The 11,177-nt window shown below is 42.6% G+C and overlaps 2 protein-coding genes across 2 annotated transcripts; both read left to right on the top strand.

Moving 5' to 3' along the window:
* The first annotated feature begins 1,641 nt into the window (after nt 1–1,641).
* On the top strand, nt 1,642–7,768 carry LOC133711201 (uncharacterized). Its single transcript, XM_062137357.1, has 6 exons — nt 1,642–1,889; nt 2,117–5,777; nt 6,695–6,829; nt 7,001–7,208; nt 7,304–7,385; nt 7,471–7,768. Exons 1-6 carry the CDS (start codon nt 1,642–1,644, stop codon nt 7,766–7,768), a joined length of 4,632 nt encoding a protein of 1,543 aa, XP_061993341.1.
* Nucleotides 7,769–8,956: 1,188 nt separating this feature from the next.
* LOC133709668 (uncharacterized) lies at nt 8,957–10,124 on the top strand. The gene has a single exon (XM_062135483.1). The coding sequence runs from the start codon at nt 9,041–9,043 to the stop codon at nt 9,947–9,949; it is 909 nt and encodes a 302-aa protein (XP_061991467.1). The 5' UTR covers nt 8,957–9,040; the 3' UTR covers nt 9,950–10,124.
* The last annotated feature ends 1,053 nt before the right edge of the window (nt 10,125–11,177 follow it).

The raw sequence follows: 11,177 nt of genomic DNA, 5'->3' as shown, positions 1-11,177 counted from the left end.
CTATGAGAATAATTACAGTACAAGATACATTGAGCTAAATCACCATAACCCAAACCCATAACCCTTGTACACCCACACTCATAGAATTTCCCAAGAACTCACTCTCACCCAAGAGCTGTATTCACTCTTGACATCTCTGCTCCCTTACCCAAGAGATATACACTCTCTTGTTGATGATCGCATGCACCGACCATACCTTGGTTTACTACCCATGCCCTCTATATATAGGCACCCCAATTATAATCCAATTGGTAGTAGGAAAACCAAACCTTCTTGTATAGGAGAAAGATCCTATTCCTTATAGGAATAAACTTTGACATCAACCATGTCCAATTAGGAAGACTAACCAAGTCCAACTAGGACTTGCCTTTCCTAATTAATTCTCATCACATCCTAACAAATATTAGTATACCTTTTTCTTTTCTTTTTGAAATGGGGAATATTAGTCTACCTTAATTTTGCAACCATACCTGATCGGCGCACAGTAACTACTATATAATTATATATATTTTATCCTTCACCATTCCTCTTGGAGTCTTGGAAGAATTGCTACCTTCTTGCATGTTAGCATTAGGGGAAGAAAGTATGGAGTGCCAAGTTGCTACAATTCTGTTCTTGATCGTTTGCACAGCTTTACTACTACTACCTTCACCTAGCTGATGTGGTAGACCTAATATTGGAAACAACCTCAAATACTGTCAGTCATGATCAACGTTTGAGTTTCTATTATGGCGACGATGGAAGTGGTCGAACTCAAACCGATGAGTATGGTGCTTTCGCTTATGACCAAACTGATGATCCACAAGTACCATATACTTTATATATTTGATTATTCTTCTTTCTATCTTTCCCAAAATTTAGTTACATACTTTGATATATAGTATATATCAATTGCTTTTGGTATGTTGGATTCGTACAGAAATATTTGGAGGGAACAGCAGCAATAGAGCCTCTCACTTTCAGTGTGATGAATTTTGGCGCTCGTGGCAATGGCCACCATGATGATTCCCAAGTATAATATGAATAAATTATACTCTTTTTTCATTCATTCTCTATATTTGGTAGCTTCTGATCAATTGAATGATGTATCTTTACATTCGAATTGTGAAGGCGTTCCTAAAAGCATGGGAGGATTTATGTGGATGAAGTGATGAAAGAACGAACCCCTTCCCTGCTAATTCCAAAGGAAAGAACATTCTTGTTAAAACCTTTGGTTTTTAAAGGGCCTTGCAAGCCTGAAACCCTTCATTTCCAGGTAATTAGTTAGATGGATTCGCTTATATAAGCCGCATGCTAGGGTTGGCGATTATAATTAAAAAGCTGGGAAATGTAGCTAGCTCTCCTAAATACTAACTAACTTGCTGAATTCATTCTCATTTGTCAATTTTCTAGTGGACTTCACAACAATATTGCTGAACGTGGCTCTTAAATTACAGCTCCAAGGGAAAATTCTACAATGTGTTAACGCACACGTACAGCTCGTCGCAGGCAGCCCAAGAGAGAGTCAGGGATGAGAAGGGAGCAGTCCAATGAGACACCAAGTAGTTTGGTTGCCGCTCACACTGATATTGCTCAGCCAACGTTGATTATCCCAGAATTGATACTTCTCTAGCGGTGCAAGTCCATGCAAAGAATGCTCTTATGGTTCAGGACAGCTCTTCTATCGCCAGTGTCCCGCCGGGTTTTAGCAAGTTGGATGGTACTCCAGAAGTGGGAACCTGCAGAAATGAACTTGAAACTACAGATGATGTGACTTCTATTAGAAACCAAGAAGTCAATGCAAATGATGTGATCCCCATTAGAAAACCAGAAGTATTGTTGCATGAGGCTTTGGAGGAGGGAGAGTTCACGCCTGTGGTAACAAAGAAAGCAAAGAAGCTTCAAAAAAGGTCTGAGAAGGTCAAAGTTAAACCCAAACCTGGGTTGCGCGCTCGAGTCCAGAAGAGCGCAAAACACTTTAATTGTTAATGAAGATTTTGTATTGGAACGCCCGTGGCATGGGAAACGATGACACACGACGGGCTTTAGCTAATATGGTACGTGCTCACAAAGCCTTAATTGTTTGCATTTCAGAACCTTTCATTTTGTTTAAATCTGTTCCTTTCTCCTTTTGGAGATCCTTGGGTCTCCAGCTCGTTACTACTAATAATCGGGGATTGCAAGCCCCCAACATGTGGTTTCTTTGTCATGAAGCTCTCAGGGTACAGGTGATCTCGGCCTCAGACCAACAGATTTCAGTATCTTGTAGCTTTGAGGGGGTTTCTTGTACACTAACGGCGGTGTACGCCAAAACTACGATTGCCGGTAGACGTCATCTCTGGCAAGAATTAAATCAAATTCATTCCCAGCATGGCCAGGGGCCCCGGTTGGTGTTTGGAGACTTTAACTGCATCTTGGGTGCGCATGAAAAGCGTGGAGGAGCTCTGCCAAATGGAACTTCATGCCTTGAGTTTAGTCAGATGTGCTCTGATTGTGAGCTTTTGGATATCCCCACAAAAGGCCTAGCTTACACATGGTCAAATGGTCATACTGAGGTCAAGCTTGACCGCGCTTTAGGGAACATGGAGTGGATGACTTCCTGGAATTCAATGGATTGTTGCACACTTACAAAGGCTACGTCTGATCATTGTCCCATTTTAGTGTCCTGCTCCAAGCTGGATGCTATCTCGAGACCACATTTCAAGTTTCAAAGTTTGTGGTTGCAGACACCGGATTTCTTGGCCCTAGTTCGATCGTTCTGGAACAGTCTGCATTATCATGGGTGCCCACAATTTATCCTAGCAGCTAAATTACGGGCTCTAAAAGGCATGCTAAAATTATGGAGCAAAGAACAGGTGGGAGATGTACATGCTCAGGTCACTCACTCAAAGGCAGCTTTAGATGCGGTTCAAGCTGAAATATCCACTCATGGTTTATCTGATGAACGACTCAATGTAGAAAATACAGCCCACAACAGTTATTTAGCGGCCCTATCTCTTCAAGCTACTCTCTTAAGGGACAAATCTAGAATACGTTGGCTAAAAGATGGTGACAGGAACACAACTTTCCTTCATAACATGGTCAAGGTTCGGCGTCTTCAAAATTCAATTACATCGTTGTTGGTTGAGGACAGGGTGCACAATGATCAGGCTGCTATTGCTACACATGCAGTACAACACTTTGAAAGTTGTTTCACTCACGATCATCAAATAGGGGTCACTGGTCTAGTGGAAAGGGTCATCCCTCATATGGTAACGGAGGAGGAGAACTCTTCTCTTCTTGTCACTCCTTCTGCTGAAGAAATTAGAGATGCCGTTATGAAAATGGATGGCAATAGCGCTCCTGGTCCTGATGGTTTCGGAGGATGTTTCTTCACTTCTTGTTGGTCTGTGGTAGCTCATGATGTAACTCGGGCAGTTCAGAGTTTTTTCATTAATGGTTACATTATGCCGCATTTCAACTCCAACATCCTCATTTTAATTCCTAAGCTTGAAGACGCTGAAAGCATCTCAGACTTTCGTCCAATTGCACTTGCTAACTTCGTGTTCAAGATTATCACAAGAATTATGGCTGATAGGCTCGGTCCAATAGCATCTCGTATCATCTCCCCTAACCAAAGCGCCTTCATTAGAGGACGGTCCATTGTTGATCCCATTGTGCTGACCTCAGAATGTGTGAACCTCCTTGACCAGAAATGTAAGTATGGGAATTTAGCTATTAAATTTGACATCAGCAAAGCCTTTGACACTTTGGACTGGAATTTTCTTCTTCGTGTCCTCCGTGCCTTTGGGTTTGATGCCACCTTCGTTAACTACATTCACACTATCTTGCAATCTGCATATATATCTGTCAGTGTTAATGGGCAGGTCAATGGGTACTTTACATGCTCCAGGGGTGTCCGTCAAGGTGATCCTTTATCTCCTTTACTGTTTTGCCTAGCAGAAGAAGTCCTAAGTCGTGGCCTTTCTTCTCTGGTTAATAGAAGGAAGATAAGGACAATTGCAGCGCCATCAAGTGTTTCCCCACCTTCCCATGTGTTGTTTGCGGATGATATTATGGTATTTCTTCAGGGTAAGCCTTCTCACCTAAGAAATCTAATGTCTTTTATGGATGAATATGCTGTGAATTCTGGGCAGGTGGTCAACAAAGCCAAATCAAACTTACTTTTGGGAAGATATGCTTTGCCAAGGCAGAACAGAACTTGTGGTTTACTTGGAATACGACCAGGACAACTTCCCTTCACCTATCTCGGTGTTCCCATTTTTATTGGGCATCCGAAATCTGTGCATTTGGTTCCAATTGCAGACAAAGTGAGGTGTAAGCTTAGCTCCTGGAAAGGCAAACAACTGTCGCAAGCAGGCAGACTGCAACTTATATCCTCCGTAATTGAAAGCATCTTGATCTACAGCTTCCACATCTATGAATGGCCAAAGTCCCTTCTTAACAAAGTACAAAGTTGGATGAGAAACTTCTTTTGGAGGGGAGATCCACTTAAGAACGGATCTGCCCTTGTAGCCTGGAGTACGATATGCTTTCCAAAATCTCAAGGAGGGTTGGGTTTAAAGGATCTTTTTGCTTTGAATAGATCATTGTTATTAAAAAGATGTTGGGAGATGGCTTCAAAGGCTTCTACATCAGCGAGGTTCCTTCATGATCGTTTTCTGCAAGTGGGTTTGCACCCTTGTTCGTCTTATAAGAAATCTGCCATTTGGCTTGGTTTAAAAAAATTATGGCCAAGGCTTCTTGCAAGGGTGCAATGGCTCTTGGGAGATGGTTCTACAATACGGTTTTGGAAAGATAATTGGTTAGGTGAGGCAGTAATTCACTCCACAGACTATGAGGAGGAAGTCAGGAAGCTCCTTAATGACAAGGTTGGTGACTTCATCTTGAATGGTCAGTGGAACCTTCCCCCCAGCTTCTGCAGGGCCTTTCCCCAAGTTGCCCAAGTTATCAATGCAGTCCCAATATCGTCTGATCTTGCCCCGGACCAACTGATCTGGACTGAAACATCATCTGGCACTTTGTCGTCCAAGGAGGCATACCAGGTGTTGTCTCCTCCCATTCCAGCACCTCCTTGGTGTGCGCGGATCTGGCATCAGGCCATCCAACCTCGAAAGAGCATGGTGGCATGGAAAACCCTTCTCAATCGAGTTTCTACCGATGAACGGCTTCAGCGTCGTGGTACTAGGCTCTGTTCAAGATGTTATCTTTGCCGAAGACACAGTGAAACTATTGATCATCTATTTCTTGAGTGTGTGGTTGCCGCGTCCTCTTGGGCTTGGCTCCATCAAATGTTCAGGCTTCTTATCCCTCCAGGTACATCCCTGCCTGACTTGTTTCTTGATGCTACCCTCTCTATGCTTAATCAATCTTCAAAATTGCTATGGTTTATATCTGTCTGCAACTTACTTTGGTGCCTGTGGAGTGAACGTAATAAAAGAAAGTTTGAAGGTGGAGAGTGTTGCCCCTCTAGATTCAAACAGTTCTTCCTACTGTCCATAAAAGAATCTGCAGGTTTAGCTTTTGTCTCCGCCTCTTCTCCCTCAAGTCAGATTCCCATCTTTGGCTACTTGGGCATTTCACCTCTTCTTCCCTCGGCCCCCCGCTTCATTCCAGTGATTTGGCAATCCCCCCCTAGAAGCTGGTTTAAAGCTAACTCTGATGGTTCTTACCGGGATCTTAACCATGCTGGCTATGGAGCGATTTTCCGGAACTGCGATGCGGCCTTCTTGGGTGCTTTTTCTTGCAATGCTCAGGTCTCTTGTGCCATAGATGCAGAGTTATTGGCTGTGATTGAGGTAATTAAGGTGGCAAAAGAGAGAGGCTGGTTCCCTTTGTGGATTGAAACAGACTCTATGTTGGCTTTACAATACTTTAAAAAGCCATGCTTAACCCCGTGGAGGCTGCGGGTGCAATGGATGAATAGCCTTAATTCGATCAGCCAGTTTCAGGTACACGTCTCTCATGTCTTCAGGGAGGGAAATCAAGTTGCAGATAAGTTGGCTAACTACGGTGCCTTGAATAGTGGGTCAGTATGGTGGGATTCAATCCCTCATTTCTTGATTAGTTCTTTTGGTCAGGATTTTTCTGGACGTACTACTTACCGGTTTGCTTAATTGTGGTTGTTCTCTTTTTATGTTTGTTATATGTATAGGAGTGGTCAGGCCTAGTCCCCCACCCTTCTCTCTGTATCTTGTTTCCTTCTTAATAAATTCACTTTTGAGGGACGGGCGGTGGGCTTCCGGTTGTAATGGTCCCCTTCGGGGTTGTGTGGGTGCCTTGGTGCCTCTTTCTGACCGTTACAGAGAAGCTAATATCGCCTAATCCTCATTAGTTTTCAAAAAAAAAAAAAAAAAAAAAAAAAAAAAAAAAAAAACGTATGACATGCATACAATTGCCTTAAAAATTGTCAAATGAGTCCTCAAAATAGTAATATTAGTCCTCAAAGTGGTAACATAAGTCCTTAAAGTGGTAAATTTTCTTAGTTACCACATGAGTCCTCAAACTAGTAATATTAGTCCTCAAAGTGGTAACATAAGTCCTTAAAGTGGTAAATTTTTACCATATGAGTCCTCAAAATAGTAATATTAGTCCTCAAAGTGGTAACATGAGTCCTTAAAGTGGTAAAAATAGTTGATATATGAGAAATGTTGACATACCATAGCTTTACCCAGACTAGTTGCACCAGATTATAATAGTAAAGCATGGGAGTCAGACAAGGAAAAATGGGTTCGATCAGTTCTCAGATGTAGATGGTCTCATAATCAGTGGAGGAGGTCTAGGTGTAATTGATGGTAAGGGTTCCAATTGGTGGAAAGCTTGCGACAAGTCAGACTGCGATCGACCAGCGGTACTAATCTGCATATATGCCTATACTATCTTATTTTAACTTACATTTGATTATATAAGTTTTTCACCCAAGAACTTTTCTACTTGATCCCAGAAAGAATATAAGAGATCGAAACATGAATATATACAAGAACATCTCAATGTATACTCATGCATCAATGATCTCTTTTAGGCTCTTGAAATTCGTAAATGTGATAATCTCCGACTGAGTGGTGTGACACATATTAATAGCGCAAAAGCCCATATAAAATTCTATGGGTGCAACGGAGTTCAAGTTTCTGGTCTGCTTATTAACGCTCCTGATGAAAGTCCGAACACAGATGGGATTCAGATCATTTCATCAACTAATGTTAACATTGACAATTCTGCTATAGAAACTGGTATGTTATTTTAGATTTCCACTTCAAAAATAAGGTGATTGGCATTAATTTGCTTTATCTAGGTAACAAATTTCCAATCAATATATGTCTCACAGGTGATGACTGCATTGCCATCAGTAGTGGTTCTTCTCAGATCCAAGTTAGTGGTGTTCGATGTGGACCTGGCCATGGTATAAGGTAATTTCATCTTTCAAGATACATTGTGCTCTCAATCTTTGCTCTCTTCTGATCCTGCCTCTAATTTTCACCTGTATGCATGTAGCATTGGAAGTCTTGGGAAAAATGGAGCTGACGCCACAGTGGAAGACGTGAACGTGAGAAATTGCACCTTAAGAGGAACACAAAATGGACTACGTATCAAGACATGGCCAGGTGGAAGAGGTTATGCTAGGAATATCACATATGAGGGAATCCGACTTATAGGGTCCAAGAACCCTATCATAATAAACCAGCACTATGTCGATAAAGGCCTGTCCGGGCCAAAAGAAGCTGGCCGGAAAAGCTCAGTACAAGTGAGTAATGTGACGTACCATGGAGTGTTTGGATCTTCTGCCAATTAGGTAGCTATCAATTTGAACTGCGCTGGGGGGAGGCGCGGGTGCGACAACATTACAATGGATAACATTCACATTACTTCATCCCTTCCCGGGCAGAAGACTTCTGCCTACTGCAACAATGCCCATGGTACAGCTACACTTGCTATCCCTAATGTCCCATGCCTCTCGTGACTCGTGAGTATGCAACTATCTTGATGGGATTCTGATAAAAGATATGAAAATATCGAAGAATTATTCTGCATTCAATATAGGTATAAGAGTTAGTAACTAACGCAAAGTACTCCTACAGTACAATTAGAATTCATCAATACCACATTTTACTTTACCCTTGTTGATGTAAGGAATATACAGTAATTAGACATCCAACAATTGTATAAAAACAGCAATTATCTTGTATTCAATTAGATGCATTATCGACATCTTTACCTTTGCTAGCTATGAGGTGTGGGTGTCATCGTGTTTCCAAGAGCAGAAATTAGGAATGAAAACTTAGGGGACCAAGAAACAAAAAATGATTATACACAATCACACTGTTAAAATTTGGAAACAAAGTAAACAAAATTCAAGATTTTGTTTTTTTGATCAAGTAAATAACTCAAATGCTACAACCAGTCTTTCGTGAGTCGAACTCATAACTTCCCACTTATGAAGGGAAAATTATGCCACTAGACCAATTGGTAATGGGCAATTCAAGACTTTTTGCATTGTTTTCTTTAAAACCTTATACAAAATCCTTTGTCAGTTGTTATAAATACACCTTATTACTCTTTATCAAAAAGAATTATTAGTGTGGTAAGGTTGGTCGAGCGATATTTAGCGTTGGAGTCCCAACTCCCACTAGTTTGTGGTCAGCAGGTTTGCGGGATCTTCGGATTCGTGTGCCTGTAGCGGGAAATTAATTTGGTTTTGCTGAGATGCCTTCATGGACCTCAGTCTTGGTCCATATACTGATTGGATGCATGTGCTAGTGAAACCAAAGTGCCCCAATTAAAAATAAATAAATAAACTGAAGCAGATTTAATGGAGCCATCAACTCGTGGATAACTAAGCCCGAACCACAAGAAGTAGCCCAAACAACCCAATAAAACACTCGAAACTCAAAAATTTCAGAAATCCAACCATCACTCACCCTACACCGTCGATTACCCATAAAATTGAAAGACTAACAAGTAATTACTCATCCAACGGTCCACATCGCAAGATCGATGCTTATCTAAGAATTTAGCAGATCCCTTATCCTACGCGCACTCTCTGTGCCCTTGTCAGTTCACTCTCATGGCAGCTGAGTTACAGCCGCTGGAGGCTACAATCCCCGCCGGCCCAACCGCCACCGCCACGTCGACACCGTCACCTCTTATAACCCCAACGGCGACGGCCGCAATAGCAACCACAATAGCAGTAGCAGCAGCAGCAGCAACAGCAACGGCTCTACACTCGGCCGAAAACCCGGGCCCCCAATTCCAACTGGGCCAGAAACGGCAGCGCCGGCCCAGCGTCCGGTTAGGCGAGATCGGCGACCAGCCCGCCGCCACCGTCTCAATCGACTCACACATGCGAAGGGCCAAGTACCCCTGGAAGCTCCCGAAGGACTCTAGTAAATCCGTCAAGGCCAGGTCGATTACGAACCTCGTCAACGGCCACGATTCGACTGAGATAGATGATCGGAACCAGAACGGCGACGGGGGATTCGAGTTCGGGAGCAGGAAGATCAAATCGAAGCGGGCGGCGACGACGAAGAGAGTCCGATCGAATTGGATTTCGAATTCGAAGATTGACGAGGGAGGGGATAGCCGGGAGGAGGGGGAGGGGTGGATGAGCGCAGATCCCGATAGGGACAGTCCGGTGAGGGATGAGAGTCCGGTGCAGTCGGCGGAGAACGAGGCGCACAATTGGGAGGAGCAGAGGAGGGTTGGGGGGAACAATTGGGGGAGGGGATCGGAGAGCAGGGAAAACGACGCCGTTGAGGCGGATAATATGCCGGAGTCGAATTGGAGCGGAGTGAGGTCGTGGCTAATAGAGCTGGGGCTGAGTCGGTATACGCCGGTGTTCGAGATACATGAGGTGGATGATGAGGTGTTGCCGATGCTGACATTGGAGGATCTTAAAGATATGGGGATAAACGCCGTCGGATCCAGGCGGAAAATGTACAGTGCTATCCAGAAGCTTCGCAAGGGGTTTTCGTGAGTCTAGCTTTCCTGCTCTCATTTCTCTTTTTCTTCTTTTCTTGTTTGTTGTTTTAGAGAAATAGTGTAACCTTATCATAAACCCTTCGGCCATGGAAGAAATGGTGGAGGAAGTGCTTGTCTGAGAGGGCCTTGGCCCTATTTTCGCTCATAATAACAATGATAACCTTAGTTTGCATTGCAGTTTTAACTTTTTAAGTAAGTAGCATCTTTCTATTTTCGGTAGTTAAATTGTTCTTTGCCATTTGTGGAGTTGGAATTTGCTTCATTGAGCAAATCTGTCTGATAACATTGTTTGTGTAGACTGGTCAGTAAGTTACTAAAGATGTCGTTGTCATCTCTATGTTTGTGCTACCTTTGCTTCTTGCTTTTGTAGAGAAGCTAATGCATTCACTGTTCATGAGTTGTAACTATCATTTTATTAGTGTGTTGCTAGATGTCCTATGCAGCATGTTTTATAGTCTACCAGTTAGGGTGTTGTTTAGAGATGGCAAAAATCCCCAGCGGGGCGGAGCTCCATTGGATACCCGCCCCTAATGGGGGGAGAATTCGGGGACAAATGGGGAATGGGGATTGGGATCCCCAATCCCCACTATCTAAGATTGGGGATGGGGCGGGGATGGTATTGTGATCTCCATCCCCAAACCCGCCCCAATAATATATACATGTATTTAACTTATATATATTTTAATTTATTGTTTATAATATAAATTGCAAATATATACATTTATTACTTTACTTTAATATCTACACTTTTATTTTAATGATGTTTTGACTTTTGCACTCATTGAATTATGATTTATGAATTTAATTATATTTTAAATTTATTTGTTGTAGATTTTGATTTTAAAAAAGGCAATATGAGAAAAAATTATTTTATTTATTAAATTCTTATTGGGGATTTGGGGCGGGTTTGGAGACTTAGTCCCCAATGGGGATGGGGACGGGGAATCCCCAATATATTTTTATTGGGGATTGGGGCGGGGATGGGGGTAGAGAATGACCCTGGGGATGGGGATGGTATTGTGATCCCCATCCCCAACCCGCCCCATTGCCATCCCTAGGACTGTTGTTGGTTAGAGACTTAGAGGCATACATTGCTCAAATGAGGGGTTTGTTCTAATGAAATTTGTTTGAGGTTCCATATCCATTGTCTTCGCGAAAGATCCATTACTAGAATAATTCTGTAAAGTGGTAACTTATAGTTTTAGCTTAAATTTAAAGCGTGG

Source organism: Rosa rugosa, chromosome 5 (assembly GCF_958449725.1).
Source record: "Rosa rugosa chromosome 5, drRosRugo1.1, whole genome shotgun sequence".
NCBI lineage: Eukaryota > Viridiplantae > Streptophyta > Magnoliopsida > Rosales > Rosaceae > Rosa > Rosa rugosa.
The sequence above is the reverse complement of the archived record's forward strand: the minus strand, read 5'-3'. Positions and strand labels throughout refer to the sequence as shown.